This window comes from Zonotrichia albicollis, chromosome 21, assembly GCF_047830755.1.
Source record: "Zonotrichia albicollis isolate bZonAlb1 chromosome 21, bZonAlb1.hap1, whole genome shotgun sequence".
NCBI lineage: Eukaryota > Metazoa > Chordata > Aves > Passeriformes > Passerellidae > Zonotrichia > Zonotrichia albicollis.
The window spans coordinates 6,671,856-6,699,586 of NC_133839.1; the positions used below are offsets into that span (position 1 = coordinate 6,671,856).

The following is a 27,731-nucleotide window of genomic DNA, read 5'->3' on the forward strand; positions in this document are numbered from 1 at the left end:
TCCTGAGGAGCCAAGGGGGTTCAATGATCTCTGGTGTGCTCTGCAGCAGCTCCTTGCAGACAGCAGGTCCTGCCCTTTGTTGAAACTGTAAACACTGTGATACCATTTGGTTTCTGTTAGGTCATTATAGCTGGGTCTGACTTTGCAGAAACACACTTTCTAAATTGAAGTTAAAAGTCTGGAATAACACTTACCATTATTGCACTCAATGGTTTTCCAGTTATATACTTAGTGAGTTGGGAGATCTATTTATGGAAAGCAGAAGATTTGTTCTGTTCCTCTCCTGGACTTGGACAAGGGCCAGCACATTTCATCCTCCAGGTGACAGCCATGGAGGTACCAGAGTGACTCTGGGAGGGGCAGTCATGGGGGCCATGATGAAGTGTCTCAGAGGCAGTGTGCAGTTGTGTCCTGAAGCATCCCAGGAGTTCTTAGAGCCTGGAATATTTCAGTTCTGGTTCCTCTGGGCTGCACAGAGCAGCCAGAACAGCCGTGGAACGCAGCTGCCACCACCTGGCAGAGCCCCAGTGCCAGCAGCAGGCATTCCCCAAGGACACCGTGCCCTGTCCCTGGCACTGTGGGTGTTCCCATCCTCCACGGACAAGGGATTGGGATCAGGGACCTTCCCTGGACACCTGCCCAGTGCTGCCTGAAGCATAAACCCATCCCTGCAGCCACAAGCAGAACACTTGCACAGCTACAGCTGAAGTTTTGACCCCAGTGCTCCTACATAGTGGGGAATAAAACATGGACTTCTCACTCCTTGAACAACCTGCAGTAACTCTGGTAATGGACTATATTTCATCCCCTCAGTTCACACCTCACACAAACTGGAGAATTTCCATGTATTCTATTGCAAAACCAATTCCCAGTGGTGTGTGTCACTGACAGAGGAACATTTTGGTTGGAACACTCCAGGCTGAACCAGTTCTTCTACACAGAAAATACCAGCCAAAACAGCAACTTGAGTAACAAAGTTTGCATTGAAAGTTTGCATTTCCCAGTTCTTGCCACCTTGTGCCTTTTTTCCTCCCCTTAAAACTACTCCAAAACACGAGTGTTCAGCACTTGGCAGAGGGGTATGTGTTGGGGAGGGGTGTGAATGTTCCCCCTGAGAGTCCACTCTGGTGTGGCCACAGGAAATATTCTGCATAGCTGCACATCAAGAGAGAGCTGGATGAATCATGGAATACACAGGCTCTTTCTGTCCCCCTGCTTGAGACCACTCCCCACAGTTTTTAAGGCAAAACAAGACATTATTAGTGACATTTCTGTGCCTCATCCAGAGCCAGGAGTGCAAAACCAATTATCTGTTCTGCAGCCTTGTGACTGGTTTCTGGCTTCCCACCACAATGAAGACAGATTAATTTGATTCAAATTTGGATGTAAGCAGACTGCAGGATGGGCCTAAATGGAGAGCACAGGGGAAACTTACTGGCTAGAAGGTCTTGGAAAATAGAAATGGGCAGAAGGACATCAAGCCTGAGTGAAAAAGGGACAACAGATCTGCAGTCAGCAGAGCATCACTTCCAACTGCCCAAGCAGCCAAATTTAGTCTGTGCAGTCACCCTCAGCCTCCCACTGACATTGAAACACTCGTGCTCCCAACACCATCCACTGTCCAGGACAGCGCTCACTGCCACCACCACTCTGCACTTGGAGCAGACAAAAGTGATTCTGCACCTGCACATTCCTGGAGAAAACATTTAAATAGTTCATGTTGTCTCAGTATAATTTGTTCCCAGGTTCATGCACTGTTTTATAGGCTCTTAAAGTGATTTACTGCCAGATGTGAAGGCTGCTTTATTCAGAGTGAACAGTCCAACACAACGTTACATTTTGCCATTTACTACAGAAATGGTACAAAACCTCCAGATACCAGAGCAGGTAAGTACAAAAATGCAGAACACCCAGACTTGTCTGGATTTGTTGATAAAACAAAACAAACCCCCAAACCACCACAATTTCTGCCTTCTTCCCTCCTTTCTTCTGAGGGTTTTCCTTTCAAAGCAGCTATTACATTGCACATGTGTGTGTCCTCACTTCCTCTATCCATTCAGTAACCAAACAGCCCCTGGATACTGCAGGGAATCAGAGGCTCCATGGAAGAGCCTCAACATCAACCTGAACTACAACTTTAAAAAAAAAAAATCCTCTTGATCAGGTAGTACATGAAATAATCTAAAATCCTACATCCCTTTTCCAGAATTCCTTTTCCACCTTCTGTCTCTGCTAAACCAGGATGAACCACTGTGTAATGGCCCAGTGACAGCCTCTTCTGCAGGACATGGCACTCTCCAGGTTCAGCACTAGTCACTGAGCTCCAGGTCATACTCAGGATAGAGCTGTTTTGTAGTGACCCCTCGGATAACAGCTAGGAAATAAAGAAACAGCATTGCTGTCATTAAACAAAGATTGGGTGAGTCACAAACGTGGTGTTTTTTTCCCCTAATTATCCCATAGCACATCCCATACCAAGAAAACCAAGATTTTGCAGCCTTGAACAGCTGTCCCTTCCTTACCTAGCTTGCCCAGGAGCATCTGCCCAGCATCTTTGATTTCATTGTACTCATGGAGCAGAGAGATGTGCCTGTCCAGTTCCTCCAGGCTGTAGCCCCTGTAAAATAACACCAGGAAGGTCACAAGTGACACAGAGGGACTGGGGCTTCCTGCTGCTGTGGGAGATACCCAAGCCTGGCACCTCAAAAACACAGAGTGAACACAGCAAAGTGCAATTCCTGCAAGCCCTAAACATGAAAGATCTAAACAAGCTCAAGAAAGCCAATGCACCCAAGTTCTCAGAATCAAGAGTAGGCTGTGGTGAATTCCGTTGATCTGTATCTTTAATCTGTATTTAGGGAAAAAATTAAGAATCATAGAATAATTTAGGATGGAAAAGACCTCCAAGAGCATCAAGTTCAACCTTTGGCTAAGCACCACCATAGGAACTAAACCAGAGCACTGAGTGCCATATCCAGTCATCTCCTGAACACCTCCAAGGACCATGACTCCACCACCTCCCTGGCCAGCCCAGTCCAATGTTTAATCACCCTTTGAGCAAAGAAATTCCTCCTGATGTTCAACCTGAAGTTCCCCTGGCATAGCCTGAGGCCATTTCCTCTTGTTCTGTTGCTGGAAGGTTTGTTTATCCTTGAGGATAAATGAAAAGGGGTTCTGGAACAGCCTTTGTTGTTCTACCATTTCCATCTTACCTTAGAAAATATCAGTCTTTCACAACAAATAACAAATGGCTAAAATTATCTGTTCCCAGCAAACACATAATTACCTCAGGAACACCCAGGCTAAAACAAAAATCCTCTTATGCAAGCTTCTAGTAAAACTTGTTTTGCTTTACCACATGAAGTGGAAAGAATTCCCTCTTGTCTCTAAGTCCCATCACTTACAACACTGTAACCAGCATTGCACCACGCCAACAACGGCATCATAGAAGGTCAGCTCTCAGCTCCAATTCCTGGATCACATTTTATTTCAAAAACAAAAATAATTAAGGCACCAAGTAAACACTGAGCTTGCCAAGGACGTACTCTGACAATAACTGTGCAATTTCCTGGTCTAGAGCAAGGTCTTTCTGTTTCAGCTCTTTGATTTCACACCGCAGGGCTTCTTCACTGGCTCCATTAGGCTGGAGGGACTTGGGAGATGGGATCTGTAAAACACAGAGACACACAGCAGGAACTCAGCTCTGGGTAAGATCCTGCAATGCTGGAGCACTAATGGGAAAACAGTGTGTGTATCACTGGATAAAACAGGAGAAAAGGAAAAAAATATCCCTAGGGCAGGGAGGGGGGTTTAAATAAAATGTGGATCATTGTACATAACCCTAGTCTGCTCCATACCACATCTAACCGCACTTTCGAGAGCTACAGTGTAAAATGAAAATAAATAATTAAAACCCACAATGTGCCTTTTAGGAGAAACTCCCCTCACGACACAGAGCAAACTGCCGGGCCGGCGCTAACCGGGGAACCCTCAAGGACAATCCCTCCCCCCGGGCCGGGCTGAGCCCCGCAGCACTCACCGGTGCCCTGAACGCGGCCCCGCCGCTCCGCCGGCCGCCAACCGAGACCCTGCTAAAGCAAAGGGCACCGCATCAGGGGCCGGTACCGCCGCCTCGGCAGGGACACGGCCCGGAGGGGACGGGAGGGGGAAGCGGCTCCTACCTCCGGGGCAGGGCCCGCGGCGGCGGGTGGCGGGGCGGGCTGCGGCCCGCGCCCGGCGGGGCCCGCTCGGCCAGGGCTGAGGGCTGAGTGAGGCTCGGGGCTCCCGCCACACTGGAGAGCCGCAGTCCTCCCGCCACAGAGCACGCCGGGAGTTGTAGTTCTCACCACAGAGCACGCTAGGAGTTGTAGTCGTGCCGCCGAGGGGCACGCCGGGAGTTGAAGTCCCCTGCCGGGCCCGACCGCGGTGGGGCTGCAGGTGACATTGGGTGTGGCAGGACAAAATTGTTCCCCAATGGCTGCAGCCGAGGTAGTTACATTTGGTGCTTCTGAGACACCTCAGCACTATGGCTCAGCCGGGACGGGGGCTCAGGGGGTCTCGGGGTCACTCACACACAGTCACTGAATTAATGTGGTTCAAAAAATCACTCCTGTGATCGAACACCACCATACCAACCAGACCACGGCACTGGGTGCCATGTCCAGTCTTTACCCTTAAGCACCCCTGCAATGCTGTTTTCGCAAGGTGAGCACTGCTCACGCCCCCGCTTGACCCTGTGTCCCACCGGGCCACCGCAGCTCCCTCCGGCCCGGCCCGCCAGTCCCGCACAGAGGCTCGGACAGCGCTGGGGGCCCCGTCCCGCCGCGCTCGGGCCCGCCCGGCGCAGGGAGCCGTGTCCCGGTGAGCGCCGTGTCTCAGAGCCGGGGCTGCCCGAGCCTCGGGTGCTGCCGCGCTGGGAAGGTCAAAGGATTTGGGATCGCACACAGCGACCCCGCCGCCTGCGCTGGGCGCGGGATCCGCGCTCGGACAGCACAGGGCGGAACGCGAGGCGGGTCTGTGTGGGACGCGCCCCGCAAAGGCGAGGGGAGCCGGGCGGGCCCCTCCCGGCTGGGCTGTCGGGTCACTACAGCAGCAGGTGTCACACGGGAACCGGGGTGTCCCGGGGCGGGAGTGTCCCGGCGGGGCCGGGCTGTCCCGCTGTGTCACCCCGGGGTGTCCCGGGGCGGAGCGGGGCCGGCCGGGGGCGGAGCCGCCGCCGCCCCCGCCGCTCCTGGCGGGCTGACGTGGCCCGGGCGCGGGGCGGACATGGCGGACGGCAGCAGGCAGAGCCGGTTGGCAGCGGCCAAGAAGAAGGTGAGGGGCCGGGGGTCCGGGCAGGACGGGACACAACAGGATGGAGCTGGGGGCGGCTGCGTGCCGCGAGCCCCGTGCGGGCCGGGCCGAGCGCGGCCTCCCCCAAGGGGCGCGGGCCGGGCCGCCACCGCCCCCTCGCTCCGGGCCCGGCCGCGGTGGGGCCCGGGAGCCTGCGGGTGTCCGGGGCTGCGGCCCGGCCTTCTCGGCGGGCGGCCGGGGCGAGGCCGGGCCTGGGTGGCTGCGGTGCTGTGAGGGTTGCCCGGGCTGGTGTGCGGCTGTCGTGTGCCCCCCGCCTTCCTTCCTCCCTCCTCCCCTCCGCCTTCCTTTTTTCCCCTGTTTTTTCCCCATATTTTTTCCCTCGGGGCGGCCTGGCTGCTTGCGTCCCGGCGGGATGCGCTTCTGTGTCAAAGTCACAGGAACGGGAAAGTGTCCTGGAGCAGTTCAGGCTTCCATTTTGAAATCCTCCCAATAATGGGATCCTCCTTCGTTCTTCTCCATCCCCCGCTGCCCCGCCGTGCCCTGCCCGGGTTGTGCGGGCCGGGGGTGCCGTTATTTGAATAAACAACTGCTGGGACTGGCCGCTCTGGGACTCAGCAGCGCAGGAATTGCACAGAAATGCCGGCAGACCTGGCGGGATCCGTGTTTCATCTTATCAGACCGGCACTTCCTGGGCGAAGTGGATGATGCGATTAAAAAATCATTTGTAGATTGTTTCTCCCCTTAGTTCGCAGTTGTTGGGGATTGTGGGGATTGCACCTGCCCTTCATAAAATCTTTCATGGAGTGGAAGATTTTACTATCAGGCAGTGCTTCCTCACTTTGCATGTAGGATTAATCGCCCTTTATTAATTTTGCCTTATTACTCTTACTTAAAAGCCTGCAAATCCCCCAGACCAGTGTTTTCAATCTCCTTGAAGTTGCACTGTGGAGTATCAATTTCCTAGGGGCATCATTGGCTGGAAACAAAAGTTGATTGTTTACAACACTTGTCATAAACCCATCTCTTTGGTCTTAACTTTACCCTTCTTGGGCTTATTTTGATTCCTGTTTTGCCCCCAGACTGATGAATTCATGAATTCATTTTCTTGTCCTTACACCCTGATCTGTAATTTTACCAGTGAAGTTAGATTTTGAGGGTTTTTTTGGGTTATAGAAGACATATTTTGTTTGGACTTCAGATTCGTCTTCTTCTGTTCACAGCTGAAGGAATATCAGCAGAAGAACAGCCCTGGAGCCACTGCAGGAACTAAGAAAAAACGCAAAACTAAAGAAGGCAGCAGACCTGCGACTCCCACCACCGATGACCAGCAGCCTCCAGAGAATGTGAGTGTCTCAGTCTTTCTCTCCAATCATTTGCCACCTCCCTCTTCTTTGTTTTTCCTGGCAATCTAACCAGAGCTGGCAGTGCTGGGGTAAGAGCTGAGTGGTGTAGGTGCTGTTTAATGAAGTTTGCTGCAGCAGTTGGCAGCTGCCTGTTCTGGAGGGTGCAGCTGGCACCAGAGTCTGTCTGGTGGTGCCCTGGGTGTGCCCAGAGCTGCTGTACTGAGGCAGAGTGTGGTCCTCAGCAGCTGCACGAGACTGGTTCCTTGGCTGCCTTGGATTGACGTTTTCTCTCTGTCCTTCTCTGAGCCGTTTCTCTTTCCCCTTTTCTTTCGCCTCCTGTAGATTCAGAACATTCTGAAGGTGCTGGTGTCAGACCTTAACCGCTCCAATGGGGTAGCCATACCCTCATTGGACAAGAGGAAGGTGAGGCAGTGCTCGTGTGACTCGCTCTCCCTCCTGCATGCTTCGGGTTCTGCTCACTCTGAGCTCCATCTCTGGCATGGAGCCCTGTCCTCACATATCCATTGTCAGTTGCTTCAGTTTTGTTGCTGTTTTTATTAACATGGAGCTCTTTGTTACCATTGCTCGTTTCCTTCTGGTTTGTGTCAAAGTTAACACGTTAGAAAGTCTTTCTTGAGACAGCTGAGCTTGGAGAAAAACAGGAATTTGGGGTGAGGCAATAAACTCATTTATAACAGCTGAGGAAAACTGCAGTAGGAAGAGGCAGTGATTCCTTATTCTGTATTTCTCCTGCTCTTAGTGTCACTGCTTTGTTTCCTGGAGCTTGGTTTCTGAAGGGCATGTTTCTGCCCATCTCCAGGCAAACAGCTGCACTGGCTGGTTATTCCAGCCACCCATTTTATGACAGGCATGAAGCTGGCACAGGTGATGTACAGTCTGGCAAGGAGCAGGGGTGTAAATATGCTTAGGCAGGAAGTCAGATACTTCAAAGCCAGGCATGTACAGGCTTTAATGTCTTCACATTCCCAAGATCCCAAAGAGGAAAGGGCAGGAAGTATGCCAAGAAGCAAGAGAAAGGTGTTCAGGAGCATACATGAACAAACAGCCTTTTAAAAACACTTATTTTCAAACAGTTAGTTTATTTAAAATAAGGCCCAAACTGTGATGGGAACTCAGAGAAGTCAAATTTTGTAGCTGAGAATGTTCTTCCAGTTTTGTTGTACCAAAGCTCTGCTTTTCATTTTCACTTTGCATCGTTTTGGTAGCTTATTTCCTTACCATTGTTTCAGTGTAGTTGTCATAAAGTAGCTCATTGTTATATTCAGTGCATATCCATGGGTGTCCAGCAATAAATATACCTATAGTAATCGTATGGGGTACCTCACAAATGAAGTGAAAGCTGCAAGGTGGAATGGAATTCCCTCTGAATTGCCTTTGTATCATTCTTTCTTTTGTGTGATAGTATGTGACACACAGAGTTCCACCAGCTGGACTGTGTGTGTAGGTTCTGTACCAGCAGAATTTGAGTGATGTGAAGACACCCTGCCAGTTTGGGGTGCTGGGTGTGCCTCAGAAAACTTGTGTTGTGACTGAAGTGTCACTGTTGTCCTGGGCACTGTTTTCAGTTAATACTTTTAAACTCAGAGCAAGTTAAATATTGGAAAAAGAGATTTGTTTCCCATTGGAGGGTGAGATGAAGATAGGAGGTCCAGTGCTTAGCCTTGCAGTGAAGGCCTGCCTGTGTCTACAGCTTTAGTCATGTTCTGCAAAGGGACAATTTATTGCTCTCTTCATTCTTGTTTCCCCTTTTTTTTTTTTCTTTTTTTCTCAGAGATACAGTTTGATCTGATTGACTGTTATGGAATTTTTGGATTGTTGTGCCTGGGGTTTTAGGAATTATTTGAAAACTAAACTTTACCTGCAATATGTAACGAAAGAACAATTTCTCATTCCAGTTGCTGTCTTGTAAAAATCCTGAGTCAGGAAAATGCTGTTTAGAAACTTGATGCTAATAGGGCAGAAAAGCTGATCATTGGCAGCTGAGCTGCTGCTGCCATTGGTGTCTCATGTGAGGCAGAGCCCTCCCTTGTCTCTCACTTCAGCTTTCTTGGCTCTGAAACAGAGGAAAACCAGCAAAGTCAAAGCCTTTGTGTGAAAGTAAATGGATCCTACTACATGCTAAGCTGAGCAGAATTACTGACTTTTTATTTTACTTTATAGGCATGTCACACAGCATAATTTCCATATAAGTGTTTTGCTTTTAATACTTTCTGTTTCCAACAAATTCAATTGTTCAAAGAGTTTTGGCGTTTTTGACAGTTTATTACAAAACTGCTCCTTGTGAAGAAAGAAGGAAGGAGTTCTTGTGGTTGAGGAACATTACTGGTTTCTGCATCATGGAAGTATTAGGCAGAAAGAATGTTCAGATCAGAAGAAATTATCATTTTGAGATGCACTGGGGAATTAATTCCTCCTGTCCCTCTGATGTTTATATTGATGAGTGTGTGATTGATAAAGGTGAATTAACCCTTATTTGGAAGAAGTGAGGGAGTTCCTGACCTTCCTAATAAGCACCTAACATCTATTGTTCCTTCAGAGCATCAGTACCTGTCCTGCTAAAAAGAAATTCAGGAAATTCTTGTTTTCTCTTTGTAGTCTTCCAACTTACTGCTTTCATTAAATCTGTCTCCACTGTTGCTGTTTTAACCTTGCTGCTGGATTAGTGAGTGAAGTGCTGAGAGGTAAACAGGGAATGCCAAGAGAGATTTCTTGGTTCCTATGAAGTGCCAAGGAGGAAGTAACTGAAGTAAGAGGGAACTCTTCCAGGTGGAGTTGCAGAGATCTGCAGTATATTGGTGGGGCTGAATGCTGAGATTATCTCCTTTGTTTTGTTGTGTTTTTAAGTGATGACTTACTAGAGCTGGATGATGAAATCAATCAAATTGCTGTAAAACACAAGAGCACTGCTGGGCCTCAATGGCTCTAGTGCTGTGCAAGGAGATGCAGTGGGTGAGTGCAGTGTGGCTTTGTAGAGGGGGCTGCAGATGCCATCCACCCTCCCACAGAGGCTGCATAGGAACTTGCTGTCCAGAAATAGTTTTTTGGCTCTTCTCTTTTCTATTTAGACTCTTCTAGTCATGGGATCCATGGCTGCAGCAGGGCCACAGGCACCTGCTCCCAGCCACCCTCCCTCTGGCCTGTTGATAAATGTCCTGTTTCTAAACTGGTGGGTCATGGCATGCCACAAATTTCAGTGAGTTTTAGACAGAGCACTTGAGTCTGACTAACCCATTTTTCAACTAGTCACTCCTCTGTTCTTTTCCATCTTCATTTGCATACAGTGATCTGTGTTTTCCCCAGGAACATCTTAAAGGTGGTGCTTTTCCAAGCACAGTGACATTTGGCTTTGCCCTTACTTGATTTTTGGTGGGTCTTTTGCAGTGAATCTCATGTGTGAACTTAGAGTTTGGGTGATGTTATTGCCCTGTGTTTAAAAAGGGAGTTGGATTGTGGGACCCTGGTTCTTTATGGAAGGACACTCTGGGACAGTGTTTGTCTGTGGTTGATGCATTCACCTCTTTGCTCTGGGGAGAACACAGGTTCCCTTCCATGTGTTTCCTAATGACTGTTCACATCTGTCTGGTTTTCACAGGCAGGCTAAAGGTGATGTGTTTTTGTGTGTGTTTGTTCATTCTGCATGGAGGCTGTAATCCTGTGCTGTGTTTTGTGACAGGCATACTTTGACAGTGATGTTGCCACTCGTAGTGCTGAACAGCTTGCACCTGATGTCCCTGTGCTATCTAACAGCAACAGCCTCCCTAGTTGTGGTTCTGTTCTGCCTGCTCCTGAGAGCATGCAGCTCACACAGGTTTGTGACTTTCATCAATACTGCCATTGAACCATTGATGATTGGTTAGTGATGCCACAGTAGTGTGGAGAAAGGGGACCTTGATAAATATGACATGACTAGTTCAGGTTTTCTCCTGTTAAAAATACTACATTTCTGCTGTTAAAAATACTACATTCTCCCCTCTCCATGCAGTCATCATCTGAGAGCAGAGGGAGTACTAGCACACACGTGGCCCTGCAGCTTCCAAAGCTGTCTTCCTTCCCCTTCTCTCCTATTTCAATCAGTCTGGATTTCCTTTTACTAATTAAAGATTCGGTTGTAGCTTTTTTCAGCGAAGTGATGATTATCCTGATAAACAGGAACAGCAGACATAAAGCTGATACACTTGAATTTCTCTATTGCAGACTCACTCCACTCAGAAATGATGTGTAAGCCAGGGCTGAGTTGGTGGTTTTAAGTTCATCTTCCTTTGGGAAGCAGTAATTACAGGAGCTGTGAAACTTGAGCCCAGGTGTAATCAAGTCTTAGTGACACATTCATAAGTGTGACTCCCATCTTTTACAGGCTTACAAGTTTTTATGTTTTAATCCACAGATGAATGAAGCTGAGGATCATAAAAATGCTTTGGATGAGAACAGGTGAGTGTCTGTGTTGGCTTTGCAACAGGATCCCAACAGATTAAGGTTTTATTCCTGCCCCAGTGCTGTGCTGATTTGGGCAGCTCTCTGGGAGAGGTTTTCATTGCCAGGTCTTTGTTCCCAGGGCTTTCTCATCAACAGAGGGTCTCCGTCAGTTGTCTGAGCAACTCAACGGCCTGGTTTCCCAGGTACTCCTTTTCATCCTTTTGTCCCATTAATTCTCTTGGTGTTTGATGTGGAACTTTAAGCAGACAGCTCAAGGAAACACTCTTCAATCTCAGAGTTGTCTGCAGCCATCCTGCTAACCAATGTGGTACTTAAACATTGAGGAGCAAAAAAATGCTGGTTTAGGAATTTAAGATTTCGGCAGTAGGAAGAAAGCAGAGTGGGATGAATGAATTGTACATATTCATGGAAAGATGTACTCTTGATTTACTGGAAAAGAATATGAAGTCAGTCTGAATAATTCACATCAGCTTGTCATAGGGGCAGCCAGCATCTATCCTAAGCCAGAAGAGTGTTTTCTGTGCCTGTGTGTGGTTGTTTGAAGTGATGGGTGCTATAAGGAGTGTTACACTTATAATGGATCTTACCTAAGAGTGATTTGCTTTGAGGACTAAAACTGACTTACTTGATTTACTTCTAGTCTACATCGTATGTGAATGGAGAAAGTGCTGTTTCTTCCACAAATATTAAGGAAATGGAAGTAAGTTGTTCTCAGTCTGTCATGTTTTTTATTTTTCTTATTTGCTGCTGTTGATCACTTGTTTGGATTCTGTGCTTACAGCAGTGTTAGTGAGGCCTAACTGAATGCACAGGTCACAAAAATCACTATGTAGTGTCACCTGGGGCTGTAATTGGGTAGCTGTGATCACAACAGTCAGAGGCAGTTATTAGAGATGTTCCCAGTTTGGGAACTGGGGATAATCTGGCTTCCATGCAACTGCAGTTCTTATTCCTGATTCACTTTTATGTCAAAATGAGGCCTCAGCAGAAACGGATAAAATAGGTTAACATCCCAGCTGCTTTTGTTCAAACCACAGATTTTGTTTTGTTTGGAGAATCTTATTATATCAGATTGTGATAATGATTTGTTTTTCTGTCCTTTTTAATTATTGCTTTTTTCCTTCCCTCCTCCTCTTCTGCTCCTTCCTTTTTCTCCTGTATGCATGTGCCCATCAGACACGTTACCAGGAGCTGGCAGTAGCCCTGGATTCCAGCAATCTAACTAACAAACAGCTCGTTACAAAGATAGAGGAATTGGTAAGAAACAATCCAACCAACCAGTCTGGCATTGTCTTTGCTGCTCCTCCTGCTCTCTGGGTGTCTGCAAGGTTCCAGGTTCCTCATAGTGCCACAAGGAAGGCTGCTTACTCAGCACTTTGTATGGAACAGAATGGGCTGGGTGGAAAACCTGTGAGAGGATCAAAGCCTAAGGCCTCTTGTACAAGAGCGTGGTGGCTCATGTGAGGAAGCAGAAACAGAGTTTTGTTGTTTCATTTAAGTGCTCTGTTATCTCCTCACATTGTCCCTGGGTGATAAGCATCCTCATAAAACAGCTATTTCTGGTCCTGGTGTGAATCCTTGAAATACAGAATTCTGGTGCTGGCAGCAGGGTGAAAACCTGTTTCTGCAGGTGGTGATGCTGTTCTAAATATATCAGCAGAGTGGGAGCAATAGGTCCAAGAGAGCCTGGGGCTGTTTTCTGATCATATCCTCAGCTTCTCTTGGCACAATGAATGAACTGCTTTGTCCTGTGGCCTGCATGGATTCCTGCTGCTGCTTTTCAGCCTTCAGCCTTAACACTGCAAAAAATGCAACTAAGTGGATCTGTTCCAGACTGAAAAGAGCCTTTCTTGTGTGAAATACTTTCCCCCATTTTGTTTCTCTCTAAAACCACACTTTTCCCAAAGTTCAGCATTTCCCAGTCCCCCCATGACCCCTCTTTTTGTTTCATTTTTGGTTTTGGGTTATTTTTGTTCTGTTCTTTTACTTTTTGTGTTTTAGTTGGGCTGCAGAGGTACAGTGCATTGCCCACCCAGGATTCTCATTGTTTGCCAGCTTTTCTGTTTGTCTGGAACTCTGTAGGGCCTTTGCTGCATTTGTGCTCTTGCCTTTGCTTTTCCTGCTTGTGTGCTGGCATTGCTAAAATCAAAACCTCATCATCTTTCCATCTGCAGTCATGTTTCAAAATACACTGAGGTAGTAGTGGTAATAAAGAAACACCTTGGCAATATTCATCATTTGGGAAGAGGGAAAAAATCCTAATTATGTAGTTACTTAAGAGGAAACTGCCAGGGAGACAAGAGCAGCAAAGGGCAAACAGGGTTTGGTGGCAGCCTGGGCACCCTTTGCCCCCATCACACCTGGAGATGCACTTTGTGCAGTCACAGATCTCCAGTGTTTCACCCCTGAGACTGAAATTGGCTGGGACAGAATTATCCCTTTCCTTGCATCTGGCTTCAGCTCTGTCTCACACCACCTTGGTGGGAGCCTGCCAACGTACGTGCAGCTCTGCACGACTTGGCCCCTTGTTAACTGGGAGAGAGGTCCAAGGAATCACTTCAAGGAAAGGCCTTTTGCTTTGGGATTTAGGTATTTGTCTTTCATTAAAAGCATTTTTGCTGATTTTTCTAACACACCAGTTAGACTGTGATTAATTGCATAGATGTGGGATATTGCAAGTTTCAATTGAAGTTGCTGGATGCTCAGAAAGGAACATAGAGGTTTCAGCAGAGGTATTGGAGGAGAACTGTGATAATGTACTGAACAATGAAAAACAGCACATATATTAGTGAAGGGAGCCCCCAAATCTCTTAATAACCGAGATGAACTTCCTAGTCTTCTACAGAAATGGAAATTCTCCTTGCATTAACTGAGCGTATATCCTACTTCATCAAAGTGAAAATGTGTTTCAGTATGAGAATATTTTCTCTTAATATTGGTGCATCAATTTTCTTCCATAGAAACAGCAGAACCAAGAAGCAGTGAATCAGCTGGAAAAGGTAAAGTGTGTCCTATTTTTGGATAGATACAGAAATAGGTGTCTCTCTGAGGAGTAGAAAACACAGTGGATGTGGCACAAGAGTGCATGATCTTGTCTTGTGTTAGATTCAATTTTATTTGTAGCATAAGTTTTAATATTTTGACTTCACGAGTTGGGCCTGACAGGCAGCATTCTTAGTTTGACCAAAGCTAATATTGAAATAAAGTTCAATATTAGCTCAAGTTGCAGGAGTGCAGTGGGGACAGGAGGTTACAGTTTAGGTCCCTGCCAGGAGCTTCCATTCCAACACTGCCACGTGTGTGCTGCAATGATTGCACTGGGCTGTTGCTGCTGGTCTGGGATGGAAAAATAATTCAGTTGTTCAAATAATGGAAGATTAAGCATGTCTTTAAAAATACTGGCATCATTTAGATGCTAGAAATAGTACCAATTAATTCCTGCTTTTTTAGTTTGATGTGAAACAAGGGTTAACTATCTGCATGTTTGTGCTGACCAAGCATTGTTTTTACAGGAAAAGAAGGAGTTTGAACAGAAATTTTCTAAAGAGCAAGCAGCACTGAGGGAACAGTTACAGGTAAGGCAGAGCCTCCCTTACAGTAATATCACCTGACTTCTGCTGTTTTGTGGATTATTGAGCACTCATAGTCCTTATCCTGAAAGGCAGAAGTCCATTCCTTTAGCAAAACTGAGTGTCAGCCAGACTGTACTTAACTGCAAGAGCTCTTTACTGAATTGTCCTTTTGTGACAACAGTGATGCTGCAGTGGCAAGCAAAGAAGTTTTGTGCTGAGCTGATTTTCTTTTCCCAAAGGTTCATATCCAGACTATTGGAATTCTTGTTTCTGAGAAGTCTGAGTTGCAGACAGCCCTTGGCCACACTCAGCAAGCTGCACGGCAGAAATCAGGTACGTGACAGTCTCTGCAGCTCAGAGAACTGTGAGCTGAACTGTGCATGTCAAGTCACAAGCATGACAGTTGTTGGCAGGCAGCTCACAGCACTCCCTGACCCCTCTGTGAGCAGCCTTTGGCACTGGCACTGCTGCTGTCATCGTGGCTGCCCCCAGATGGGAGCATGTTGGTCTCATGGCAGTTGAGGTTCTTTTGTGCATCACTAAAGCCCTGTCAGCTCTGTTGGGCCTTGTGACTACCCCAGACCGTTCCTTTCTAATTCTTTTAAAACTTGGTTTCCCTTTTCTGCCCTGCCTCCCACACAGCTGTCATGTTAATCTAGGTCTTAGCTGAGCTTTAGGAAAAAAAAAAACCCAAACAACATACTGTCTATTGTTCTACAAAGGAAGTTTCATCATCTCCCTCTAAAAGTGAGGCAGGTATTTAGAGAGAGCTGTGCTCCCAGGGCTGTTAGTGAATCACCTGTAGAGCCTGAAGCAGAGCAGCTCTGCTGATTTACTGTGCTGCCTGAAGAGCTTGTTGACAAAGTAGAAAGTGCTGTTCAGCCAGTTCCCAAATGCTGTTTGTGGTGTAGCTCAGCTGCCTGTGCTCTGACTCGTGCAGGGGAAGCCGAGAGCCTCGCTGCCCGTCTGCACTCGTCCCGCCAGCGAGTGTCGGAGCTGGAGCGCACCCTGTCCTCCATCTCCATGCAGCAGAAGCAGTCAGAGAAGGTGAGAGTCACCTCTGTTTGTGCTTAACCAGCAGCTCTGCCTTTGGCTGTTTGCTTATTACTACACTGCTGCAAAGTCTGCAGTCCCTGCTTGCAGAAGAGGCAGAAATGAACCTTGTTAATTGTTAATTAACCTTTTAAAGCCCTGTGTTCCCCATCATCAAGGGAAACTTCATTCAAGTTTCTGTGACTAATCACATGGTTCAGTTGGTGTCCTCAGACCTGGCACCTCACTTCATTAGTCTGGCAGCTCCACACAAGAGACACCTTGTCCCAGAAATCTCCATCAAGCACACACTTCAGTATTGTCTTTAATCCAGAAATACTTGCAGCATCACACTTGAAAAGACTGAGCAGACTTATTCCTGGAAAATTCAGGAGGTTCTAAGCAAACCTGTCCTGAAGCTTTTGCCAAAGTTATGACCTTTTCTGTTTTAGCTGATGTGTTAAAGGTCAAATGAAGTATTTTTTAATACCTTATTTGTTTGGCTGAAGTCTATAGATGAATCAATAATTTCCTTTTTCTCCAGCATAATAAAGAGTTAGTGAAGGAGCGAGACAACCTGAAACTGGAACTGTACAAACGAAGGTAAGTCCCTTCTGCTCATTTCTGCAGAAGAGCTCCAGAACAACAAGTGGCAAAGACCACAGGTGGTGATTTGGGAGGTTGGATATTCAACTAAAAAAAATAATTATTCACTAGATGTGATGTTTCTGTGATTCTAGCTGCCAGGAAGCATTGGTTTGTAGATCATTGACCTGGACATCAGCAGACCCAGAGCCACTTTAATTTTTTGTTTGTTTTAGCAAAAGTAGTGAGGAAATAAAACAGCAGAATTCAGAGCTGTCAGAGAAGGTTCACTCCCTGGTGTCCCAGAACTCAGCTATGAAGTTGGATGTGGAAGATTTGCAGAAGAAATTGGAAATGGCTGAACTGATGATTCAACAGGTGAGGGCAGAGGACAGTGATGACACTGCCACACTTCCTTCTGAGAGAGGGGGCAAGACTTAACTCTGGCTTTCAAGGAAGGCATGAAATCTCATCAAGACATCCTCCTAGGAAAAACCTTTCAGCAAGGCCTCAGGGGAACCGAAAAGTTTGTGTTCTTTACGGTGTTGGAGCTGTAAATTGATTGAAAAGCACACATTGTTTGAAAAGTAATGTCACTTTAGTCTGCTATAACTGTTGTACAGTGAGAGAGGGTGAAATGTGGAAATACAGTGACTTTTCTGGTTGTATCTGTTCAGCATTTTGGTAATTTAGTTCTGCAATGAGTAAGCAGCTGAGTAGGGGTGGTGTTTGTACCCACCAGTGGAAGGTGGTGAATTGGACAGAGGCAGCTTGAAGTCAGCTGGGGAAGGAATGCATGGAGCCAGCTGTTAGCAGGTCAGAGAGCAAGCCTGGTGTAACCCTGAGCCTGGGAGGGAAGAAAATGCTCTTTTTTAAATTCCTAGACTGTGTCTTAAGTTACCCTTGAAATTAAGCCAACTGCTGCTCTTCTGGGAAAAGTCCTGTGCCTCAGCTGAGCCAGCCTTGGTGCCCAGTCCACTGACATGCTCCAGACACTGGCTTTAAATTCCTGACATGTCTGACATCTTTTAAGGTCACAGCCTTTTATACCATCTGATATGGCTGAAAAATGTAGATGCTAGAAATGAACACAATTTCTGAGCCAAAGTTTGATTGAATCCTATTTTCTTAATTTAAAAAAGAGTAAATGCAAAATTGGTAGGGAGGAGCTGCCCAGTTTAGCTTGTTTTATAGGACTAAAATCTCAGCTTTTTGTTTTTAATCCCCCTATTTTTTCACACTGAACTTCACTATAAGTTGGAGGATCATGTGGCAGGTTACTCTCAGGGGGAAAGGCTGTGCAGGAATTGAGTGTTAACATTTTGCCTTAACTTTCTGATTTTTTAAAACAGTTCTCAAGCCAGGGAGGGAGTCTGGATGCAAACCAGCAGCTGCAGATGGCTCTGGAGGAGAAGGCAAGCATGGAAACCCAGGTAGCTCAGGTAAGAGGTTGTATGAAATATGATCCAAATCTTGATGTCTGTAAGGAAACTTGTGAGGCAGAAAAATGTAGTCTGAGCTTTGCACTAACACTGATTTCTTCGAGTTTTATCCCTTAAACCAGATTTATTTAGCCAATATGATGTTGTTTGATTTTGTTTTGAACAGCTCTCAGAGTCACTCCAGCAGCTGCAGGCAGAAAGAGATCAGTATGTGGAGAAACTGAGGGAGGAGGGCAGCATTTGGCAGCAGAGGGTGCAGCAGCTCTCTGAGCAGGTAACCCAGGGGCAGCATCCCAGCTCTGGACAAACCCAGGCAGCAGGAAATGCCCCATGAACATTGTGGTAATTTTCATTTGTGTGGCCTTGCAGGTCCACACAATGGCAGAGGAGAAGGAGAAGCACATGGCCAAAATTCAGGAGCTGGAGAACAATGTTACAGAGCTGTTGAACACATCAGGTAGGGTTTCCAAAGTGGGGCTTCCCACTGCAGAGTGGAGCTGGATAACTCTGTCCTGCTGTGCAGGTGCTTCTGCACAGGAGGTGCAAGTGGGTCTGATGCTGGGAAGGCAGATGGAGACCAGGTGACCCTAAGAACCCTTTTCTCCTGGGAAATAGCAAGTGAACTCCTGCAATGAATGGACCAGCAGCCTGGTTATGTCTGTAGTATTGGCCTGACTGTACTGTCAGCCTCTCTAGCCCAGGAGTTTGGGAAGGCAGGATGCTCCTGCTCTGGGGCTGGGAGGGAGTCAGCAGCAGACAGACAGCAGGATGCTGTGCTTGGCTTTGGGGTAGGTTTGCTCTTTGTTCCTCTCAGTGCTGTGCACTGAGGATTGGAGGCTGCAGCTGCTGAGCCCTTCTGGGCCACAGAGCCCCATGGGCTGGGGAGTGCTTTGTGATCCAGCAGGGATGTGTCTCACCCAGCCATTTCCCTGTGACTGAGCCCCTCTGACTGCATTTCCTCAGCAGTGAAGCCCATGGATATCGAGCCTGCCTCACCACCAGGGCCCACAGCAGCCGAGCTCAGCCTGCAGGAGGAGATCCAGCGGCTGCAGCAGGAGAAGGAGGAGCTGCAGGGGCAGTACCAGGCCCAGGTCAGGGACAATGAGCAGCTGAGCCACCTGAACCGGGAGCAGGAGGAGCGGCTGCTGGAGCTGGAGAGGAGCGTGCAGCGCTACAGCGAGGAGGCTGTGGACAGGCAGCAGATCCTGGAGGACATGCAGAGTGACAAGGCCACCATCAGCAGGGCACTGAGCCAGAACCGGGACCTGAAGGAGCAGCTGGCTGAGCTGCAGAATGGCTTTGTTAAACTGGTAGGTCTCTTCTGTGCTTCTTTTCTCACTGCTTCCCTCACTGGTGCAATCCTTTTGTAGCGCAGATGGGAAAACTGGCAGCAGCATTATCCCTCTCTTACCCTCTGAGAGTCATCCTCTGTGGCTGCTCCATCCTTTGATACATAGTGCTATGCCAGGAGGTTCCCTCCAGTTCGTTACTCCCTCAGGTGCTCTAGCAGATAAACCACTATATTTCTCCAGAACTATTTCCTTTTCCTTCTTATCCCCTGGCTGTTTCTCTCCCTGGGTATTCCTCCTGCCCTTTTACCTGAAGAACCCGTTTCCTGTTCCCTTGTATTTGCCCATAAGAAAGTTCTCAACAGTATTCTCTTCTGCTGGTGTCATTCTTACCCATCCTAGAGCTGAATCCTTACTCTTGCTTTGCTTCTTTCAATGTGACACTTCCCCTCTGGGGTCCTAGCAGACTGACACATGGTCTAGCTGTTGGTTTTTTTCTTTAGTCCTTTTTGAACTCTTTGGTTTTGAATGTCTGTGGCTCTCTTTGGGATATTCATACCACCCATCTGCTTTGGAGCTGACAAGGCTGCATGATGTGCCAGGCCTCTTCTTGGCACTGTCCCAACACCAATTCCCCTGTCTCTTTCCTTGTTCTTCTCCCATCTTCTGCACCTTTCTTTAAGCTATTTACTGCCCTGAACAGTCAATTTATGGCCCTCAGTCCAGAAAAACACAAGAGATGGCCCCCTGTTGTACTGGGAACTAACGTGGTTTATTGAGAGCCTGTTTCATGGTGGCTGGGGCACTTTCCTTACACAGTCGTGTTTGTCTTGCAGACAAATGAAAACATGGAGGTTACAAGTGCCCTGCAGTCAGAGCAACACGTCAAGAAGGAGCTGGCCAAGAAGCTTGGGCAGCTGCAGGAGAACCTGGCAGAGCTCAAAGAGACGGTGAGCACCAGCACTGGGATGGCAGAGCTGGATTCTGCAAATTGCTGGCAACTTCCCAGACACTGATGGAAGGATGGAAATGGGTATTGCAAAGATCCAGCTGGGAGCCTGCCCCTATCATCTGCTGCTGATGTGGGGGACCAGCATGTGAGGGCAGATGGTGGCTGTCTGCCTGGTTGGGGGCTTTGGGGCAGTGTTGACAGTTTGGATCATGTCACAGGGAGCAGCTTTCCAGGCAGAAAGGGTTTGATGTGGTGGTTTGACCTTGTTCTCTCAGCTGGAACTGAAGACACAGGAGGCCCGTGGCCTGCAGGAGCAGAGGGACCAGTGCTACAGCCACCTGCAGCAGTACACCCTGGCCTTCCAGCAGCTTGCTGCCGAGAAGGAGGAACTGCACAAGCAATTCCTGCTTCAGACACAGCTCATGGACCGCCTGCAGCACGAGGAGGTCCAGGGGAAGGTGACAGTGGAAATGCACCTGAAAGAGCTGCAGCAGACAAAGGTAACTGTAAAAAGGGACAAGTGGAAAGATGGGAGGTAAATCAGTAAGTGAGAGATTTGGTGGGTCCCTTCCACCCTGGGCTGTTCTTTTTAGTTTGGAAGGCAGTTTGGAAATGGTGTTAAATATCTACAAGATTTATGTACAAGTACAGTCATAATACTGCTGTGATTGCACCCTGTGCCATACAGATGAATTGTACCTGTCTGGAGCAAAGTACTGTTTGTGTGTGTGGTGCTACTGCCTGCAGACGGAGTGACTGTTTGCAGTCTGGCTTGTGCAGTTTTTGTGATCCTCTGCTTCTCTCTTGCAGGAAAGTCTGGAAGCTGTAGCCAAGGAAAACAAAGAGCTGCAGGCCCAGATCAGTCAGCTGGCAGCAGAAATGGATGGCAGGATTTTGCACCAACTGGAGGGTGAGTGGCTGCATCAGGGAGGAGGCAGAGCTGGGTTCTCTGCAGCATTGCCTCCTTGTTCACCTTCCTTCTTTTACAGAAGGCGATGAAACAATGACTGAAGAAATCCAAAAACCTTCTCTTGAGATCCCAGAGAAGTTTGAAAGCCATGAAGAAATGGTGAGTCTTAGTGGGTAGAAAAGACTTTGATTTTAGTTCTAAACAAATATCTAGAAAAGGAATCCAGTTAAATTACAGAGAGGTTTATCAGCTGTTATCCTACCAGCTGAGTGCAGTCATGAGGGAAATGCAACACCTTGTGCATAGCAGCAAAGCCAAGACTTCTGCAGCATCCTTGCAAAACAGGCTGGAAGTCTGGCAGTGGTTTCCTTATGATGACAACTCAGCTGGCAGAGCAGCTCTTTAATGGGGCTTTGATGATGATGTTCTTTTTAGTTTGGAAGGCAATTTGGAAATGGTGTCAAATATCTACAAGATTTATCTGCAAGTACAGTCATAATACTGCAGTCAAATAGCTCTCAAGGGATCCAGTTTTTAACCTGCACTAATTGGGAATGAGAAGAGGCAGTAGCTGCTGCCTGGCTTAGTTCCAGGGCAGTCACACAGTTCTTTGGTTTCACACCCATAAATAAAATGGGGTAAACTGTTACTCTGTCCTGAGATGCACCATGGATCCTGCTGAACACAGGGGAAGCACTAATGTCCACACTCTGAAATTCTTCTTAGGTCCTTTTCGTGACCTCTGCCATGTCCCAGGTGGAGCAGGAGCGAGAAGATCTGAGGAAGCAGCTGGCTGCTCAGAAGCAGCAGTGCAGAACCCTCCTGCAGCAAATCACAGCTCTTAGGCAGGAGCAGCAACATCACACCACACTGGATGGAGGTAAAGCCCAGTACAGTTTGGGGACAGTGTGACCATGAGGTGCTGGGCCAGCAGCTGCTCTGAGACAGACCCAAAGGTCTGTGAGTGCATCCTGCCCCAGGAGAAACTGTAAATTGCACACATCCCTTCCAGGCTCCATTATGGATACTGTTCCAGTGGAGGTTCATGAGGCTTTGAAAACTGCCATGGACAAGCTACAGGTAAGCAAAGCACCTCCTGTTGTTTCAGCCCTATTGCACTGCTCAGCCAGACCAGGATCCAGTGTCAAACAAACATGACACAGATTGTAGGGGAACAAGCAGCAGATGTTCCATAAAAAGATGCTCCATCCTAAAAAGCTTGCTCACTGCTTGATCACAAAGGAGCAGGATTTGTTCTCCAGGCTCAGCCCAGTGTCAGGGGGTGTTACCTTTAGCACAGGTGTTGTCTGTGTGTGACAGCCCAGTGACTGACTCCTCTGTGTGTGCAGTTGCGTTTCACAGAGCTGATGCATGAGAAGGCTGACCTGAAGGAGCGGCTGGAGGAGCTGGAGCACCGCTGCATCCAGCTGTCTGGAGAGACTGACACCATTGGTATGTTTGGGCAGCACCAGCACAGGCAGAGCTTGCTCAGTGCCTCAGTTATGTGGGGAACAGAAGGTCCCCAAACAGCTTTTGGAGCCGGGGCCCTCAAACTGCCAAGCTTTCCTGTCTCCTACTGTGCCTAACTGGGCTAGGTCTCCACTCCAGGGCTGATTTTCTGGGTCCTCATGCCTCACACCTCACTATGGGGCTTGTACCTCAATCTTGCAGACACTCCTGAGGCTTCTCTTGTGTTGCAGGGGAGTACATTGCACTGTACCAGAGTCAAAGGGCTATCCTCAAACAGCGGCACCAGGAGAAGGAGGAGTACATCAGCAGGTTGGCTCAGGATAAGGAAGAGATGAAGGCAAGGACTTTTCTGTGGTATTACTCCAAGCAGGGTGGGCCTGGGGAGTGCAAACCTTTGTGTGTTCCTTTCCTAATTCTGTGACAGGAGTAGGATTCCCAGCTGCAGGGGTGTATTTGTGTGCATGTTTCATGGGCTTTCCTTTACTTTGGTGCAGATGAAACTACTGGAACTGCAGGACTTAGTGATGCGCCTGGTGAGGGAAAGAAATGAATGGTACAGCAAGTATGTAACAGCTGCTCAGAACCCAGAGCTGCTGGCAGGCCAGACTGAGGGTGGGCTCCCAGCAGAGAGGCGCATGGAGCTCAACGCCACCGATGGAGCAGGTGAGCTGCAGGCAGGACAAACTCTGTGCAGGGAGCAGCCCCTGCTCTCAGTCCTGAGTGTGGATGGGAGGAGTTACCTGCCTGCCCTCTGTGTGCTCCTTGCAGGGCTACGAGAGGTGAATCTGTCAGATGAAGCAGAACAAGAGGCTGCTGTTCATCAATCCGGTTTCCCCCCTGCTGACAGCAAAGCTGCTCAGCCAAACCAAGAGGACCCCACAGCAAAGCAAATAATGCAGCTTCTCAGAGAAATCCAGAATCCTCAGGAGAGGCTGGGCTCCCTGCTGGAAAACCCATGCATTCCCTTCTTCTACCGTGCTGATGAGAATGATGAGGTCAAGATCATGGTAGTTTAAGAGGTGCTACATCTCACTACAGCAACTTTCTGTGGGCCTGAAAGGACTTGATGGACTTGTACGTGCCCATACCTGTGCTCAGTGCCCTTGGTGAGAACAGGTTCCTAAAGACATCAGTAAAGAGAGATTGTATCAGATGGAACTCGAGCATCAGACCTCATCTTCTCTTTCCTCTGTTACTCGGTGTGCTTGGAGGACAGGCAGACTTAACTCATCCTGGGAGGCAGCTGGTGCTGCCACATCACCTAGGCCAGGCCCACACTGGGGGCAATGGGAGTCCATGACTTTTGGCTAAATGACTTAACCCTTGTCCCAGACTCTGCTGCCACAGGAGCTCCCCACGGTTCTGATCCATCACTCATGCCTGTCATCAGCCCAGTTCCTTCCAGGGCTCCCGCAGTAATTAACTGTTCTGCTAATGGACTCTCAGCAGGTTGGGTTTGTTTTCATACTACGTATCCTCAACTCCCCCTTGCTGCTGCAGCCCTGCCTCTTGCACCTGTATTTCTGAACAGGCCCCCAGCAAGGAGCTCCTGGGCAGGCACAGCCCTGCCTGTTCTCATTGCCAGGGGAAGGGACCCAAGGGAGCCTTGAGGGGTTTTGGTTACTTGACAAAGCTTTATGTGATTCTTGGGAGTGGGGTGGAAATGTAACTGCACTTTGAAGGATGATGTGTTTCACTTGTATGTGTCTGAAGGTTTTATTTATTTTAAGAAATGGGAGAAATTAAGTAAAAGGAAACCACTTAATAAACATGCTTCGTTTTGAATTTCTGGACTTTAGGGGTTCTAGTTCTCCATCCCTGAACTTTCTTCTTCTCCCATTTTGGTAAGGATTGCAGGAGATGAGTGGAAACCAAGATCCCATGGTGCATGTTTAAGGTCCTGGGACATAGAGCAGCAAGTGTGGTAGTCCTGGCCCTTCCTTAGCCATAGCCCTGATTCTAGGGAGAAAATAGAACATGGAGGGAGGAGAGGACTCCCTGAAACAGCAGCAAAACAAATCTGGGTGTGGAAGTTTATGCCATGTGAACTGGATGTGGATATCCTGCAACTGACTCTGCCTTCAGGCAAGAACTGCCTGTTCTTAGGATGGGTGAGGTCAAGAGTGGAGTTTTGAGGGAAACCACAGGGGAGGTTAAAGGGATCTGATCATTGGAGCTGTGTAATTAAAGACAGGAGTGTGGGCTGCTGCCTGAAGCAGCATCAGCTGCGACCCTGGTACCTGCTGAGATGGAAGCAGAGGAACACAGACACACAGATTTGTGTCTGTTCAACAGCAGAGATTGTGCTGGGTGAACCATCAGTGCTGTCCTGTGAGCCCCCAGGGGCTGCTGCTTTTTGAACTTTAATTTAAATGGCACAAGTGCTGTCAGTCTCTCCTCAGCACAAGTGATTGGGCTCCCCAGAGATGGGGTGTGTACATTCTGTATCTGTGTAAATTGGTGTATATTCCTTACAGAGAGACTAAGCCTGTTCAGTGTTTACAGATGCTCAGGCTATTCATAAATCTGTATCATAACTAAAAGGGGAAGGGCTGTGATTTAAGACAGAGTATTACTGTAAAGGGAATAAACAGTTATTGGGTGTTTACTCTAGAACTGTGAAGGAGACAAGACCAGTGAAGGTCTGTGGTCTGCTGCAGAGGTGATTTAACCCTGTTACAAATTTGCTTTCTGAATAAACTTATTCAGAGGGGCACTGACTAGAGCTATTTCTTTTGCATAGACCACCTTGAAATTGGGCCAGAAAAAGAAGAATGAATTCTTTATTGAAAGCACCTGGCCTGTCAGTGATGCTGTTTTCACTGAGCTTTCATGAATGTTTTCTGTACAGACTGCTGACAAGCCTGAGAGGTGGCTCTTGGCTAGCATCTCATATAATTTCTGCCTTCAGATTTGTTTTTTACCCTGACCCCTTTCAGGAGTGATTCCTGCGCCTCACCTTTACTCAATGTCCACTTGCTGTGCTCCACAAGCACTACAGGCAAAAATCCCTTTTAAGAAGCAATTTGTGTGCAAACTCCCACCTTCTGTGTGCCCCACCTCTGAAGCACCTCCACACAATTCCTTCTGCACAGGGATTTACCTTTTTGCACCTGACAAGCTGTTTCACTCTACTGCAGCTCCTGGACACCCAGTGCTGATGCAGATCTGCTCCACCTTTCCTATCAGTGACAGCCCCTGATTGCATGTACAGCTTGTTAACTCTGTGGGATGAAAAGATCAGGTTACAATCAAACACAGCTTGAAAACCACCCAGAGAAAAAGCAAGAGAAAGAGAGATGGTTTTATTCTAGTCATGGAGACCTTCATTATACAGAAATGAGAGTTTATTTCATCCAATAAACAAGAGTGACAGGTAGATCACAAACTGCATCACAGCTACTACCAGCACTGAGACAGTTCACCCACAAGTCTGGGGTAATACAATAACCCAACTGCACACAGCAGAGAATTTAACAATCAGCTCAAAAACTCAACATTGGGATTTGGTTAACTTTTTGGATGTATGTGTGTATATATATATGTATATAGATATTCTTTTCCTACTTAAGTATTTCCTAAAATTCACATGGAAGCACAAATGGCTTTTAACACCTGGACATATATAGATTTTTCATCTTATATATATATTTATAGATATTTATAACAGTAAAGATATGTTTCTCATTACTACAATATACTTGTTTAACTCCTTTAAGCAGCTGGGAAGGAAAAAAAATAAAACCCAAACCAAAAAATAAAACCCCAAAAACAGTTTCACTACAATCACATCTGATATGTGTGTGTCACAAATTACAAACAAAACAAGCCATGTGTGAGATTGGAGTCAGACCATTCCAGGACAGAACAGCTAAGAGCAGGCAAAGAGTCTCAGAGGGAGCAGGCCTACATGTCAAATGGTGGTTTTGGGCTCTCCGGGCGGGCGGGACTGGCCTTACCCGGCCGGCTGGAGGTTAGAGACAAGAGAAACAAAGAAAAAGGGAAAGGGAAAGGGAAGGAGAAGGGGGAGAAGTAGTAAAACAATAGTTAAAATACAGAAAGGAACCGGCATCAGAACAACAGAGGATCCACAAGAGAAATTTTAGAGTAATAGCACTGAAACAAGAGAACTTCAACAGCAATCAGGCCTGGAGGACAGCCTGCAACACAGGTGGTTCATTTAGCTCTGGCAGAGACATGACATCTGAGATGTACAGGGTTGATATATTTTTTAATTCTCAAGTCTTTTTTTTTTTTTTAAATACATGTAGCATGAAAAGTAAAAACCAAACCTTAAGATGAGATGTGATCAACAATGGTTACAAGTTTCCCCAAACACGTACCATCCACATGCAAGAAAAGGCTACGGAAGAAGTCACCACAGTACCCCAAAAACACTTAAAGATGTGCTTAGTTCAAAGCAGAAATATTTTCAACAAAACACCACACAGCAAACTCCCTGAAACATTTGGCTGTCCGTTTGCAAGGGGGGAGCAGCGTGTCGATTCCCCTCGCCCTGCTGGGTTCAGGAAAGTCAGCCAAAAATGGTGATGCAAGACAAGTGCTGGCAGGAGCCAGCGTGCCCCCAGCAGGAATGGCCCGGCTCCAGGAGCCAGGGTGAGCAGGTCTGTGAGCTCCCTGCACGCTGAGGTGTGTGCTCTACCTCAGACCTCACTCAGGCAGGACTGGGCTGATCCATTCATTTCCCCCTTCACTCATCTCCCTGCCTCACTTTGATATGAAGTTGATTGCACTGTTCCCAACATGAAATTTGTGCACCTTAGAAGTCAAGCTAATACACAGGACATTGAATCTGCTCCTAACGGGTGTCATGTGTTTTGACAGCATATTTTTGCTAAGCCACGCTTTTGTCTTAAAACTACAAGGAAAGAAAACAGCTACAGCTCAGTCCTGGGTGCTACAGCCAACTGGTGCAGGCAGGACACTTATCCAGGCTAGACTGGGCAGATGGACGGACAGCCACCACTTGGACCTAAGGACGTCCCTGTGGCTGATCTCTCCAAGGAGCCTGTGTACTTCAGGGATCCATGCCACTGAATGAAGGCTACTCTATGCTCACAAAGCAATACAGGACGCACGAGCCAAGACGAAGAGCTCAATCACTAGGCTAGAGTTTTACACACACCAGGGAGGGGTGGTGGGAGGCAGGGGTGTGGGATGGATGAGAGGAGTGACTGTGGCTGTGGAAGGGAGGGTGGAATGGGGAAGCCACCAGCACGGCACTCGTCGCCAGCTGTCTACAGCCTCAAGTTATAAATCTAAGAGGGACGGTTCAGCCGGTCGGATTATGGTAGGTCGAGTAGGTGAGGCGGGGCCCCTTCTGCTGTGAAAAAGCAGGAAACAAAAACAAGAGAACACACACTGTGGT

The 27,731-nt window shown here is 47.6% G+C and overlaps 3 protein-coding genes across 35 annotated transcripts in view; 1 reads left to right on the forward strand and 2 right to left on the reverse strand.

Annotated features, from left to right (window-relative positions):
* Nucleotides 1-1,774: 1,774 nt before the first annotated feature.
* On the reverse strand, nucleotides 1,775-5,267 carry SWI5 (SWI5 homologous recombination repair protein). Its single transcript, XM_074556644.1, has 7 exons — nucleotides 5,244-5,267; nucleotides 4,720-4,912; nucleotides 4,182-4,341; nucleotides 4,040-4,088; nucleotides 3,546-3,667; nucleotides 2,523-2,617; nucleotides 1,775-2,374 (listed from the first exon to the last, which is right to left on the reverse strand). The coding sequence occupies exons 1-7, from the start codon at nucleotides 5,265-5,267 to the stop codon at nucleotides 2,310-2,312; spliced, it is 708 nt and encodes a 235-aa protein (XP_074412745.1). The 3' UTR covers nucleotides 1,775-2,309.
* Nucleotides 5,109-26,170, forward strand: GOLGA2 (golgin A2). Of its 7 annotated transcripts, none has more exons than XM_074556593.1 (28): nucleotides 5,109-5,313; nucleotides 6,513-6,635; nucleotides 6,978-7,058; nucleotides 10,330-10,464; nucleotides 11,041-11,084; nucleotides 11,209-11,272; nucleotides 11,731-11,790; nucleotides 12,267-12,347; nucleotides 14,051-14,089; nucleotides 14,603-14,665; nucleotides 14,902-14,995; nucleotides 15,603-15,709; nucleotides 16,239-16,297; nucleotides 16,516-16,657; nucleotides 17,632-17,721; nucleotides 17,888-17,995; nucleotides 18,091-18,178; nucleotides 18,685-19,031; nucleotides 19,847-19,960; nucleotides 20,238-20,462; nucleotides 20,773-20,872; nucleotides 20,952-21,031; nucleotides 21,599-21,752; nucleotides 21,885-21,952; nucleotides 22,222-22,324; nucleotides 22,573-22,679; nucleotides 22,837-23,005; nucleotides 23,111-26,170. In XM_074556593.1, exons 1-28 carry the CDS (start codon nucleotides 5,266-5,268, stop codon nucleotides 23,356-23,358), a joined length of 3,141 nt encoding a protein of 1,046 aa, XP_074412694.1. In that variant the 5' UTR covers nucleotides 5,109-5,265; the 3' UTR covers nucleotides 23,359-26,170. The 7 variants fall into 7 exon arrangements, with proteins under 7 accessions (XP_074412694.1, XP_074412691.1, XP_074412690.1 ...); XM_074556590.1 differs by having other exon boundaries at nucleotides 5,156-5,313; nucleotides 20,955-21,031; XM_074556589.1 differs by having other exon boundaries at nucleotides 5,156-5,313; nucleotides 18,688-19,031.
* Nucleotides 25,629-27,731, reverse strand: part of DNM1 (dynamin 1) — a 64,709-nt gene continuing 62,606 nt past the window's right edge. For 13 of the 27 annotated variants that reach the window (XR_012583465.1, XR_012583463.1, XR_012583467.1 and 10 more), the window contains one exon: nucleotides 25,629-27,686. Coding sequence is in view for 10 of the 27 variants with exons in the window: in XM_074556604.1 (XP_074412705.1) it covers nucleotides 27,614-27,686 (73 nt within the window). In the remaining 17 variants the exon portion in view is untranslated. The remainder of the gene's footprint in view (nucleotides 27,687-27,731) is intronic. The other 14 variants (XR_012583466.1, XR_012583469.1, XR_012583462.1 and 11 more) reach the window with 2 other exon arrangements.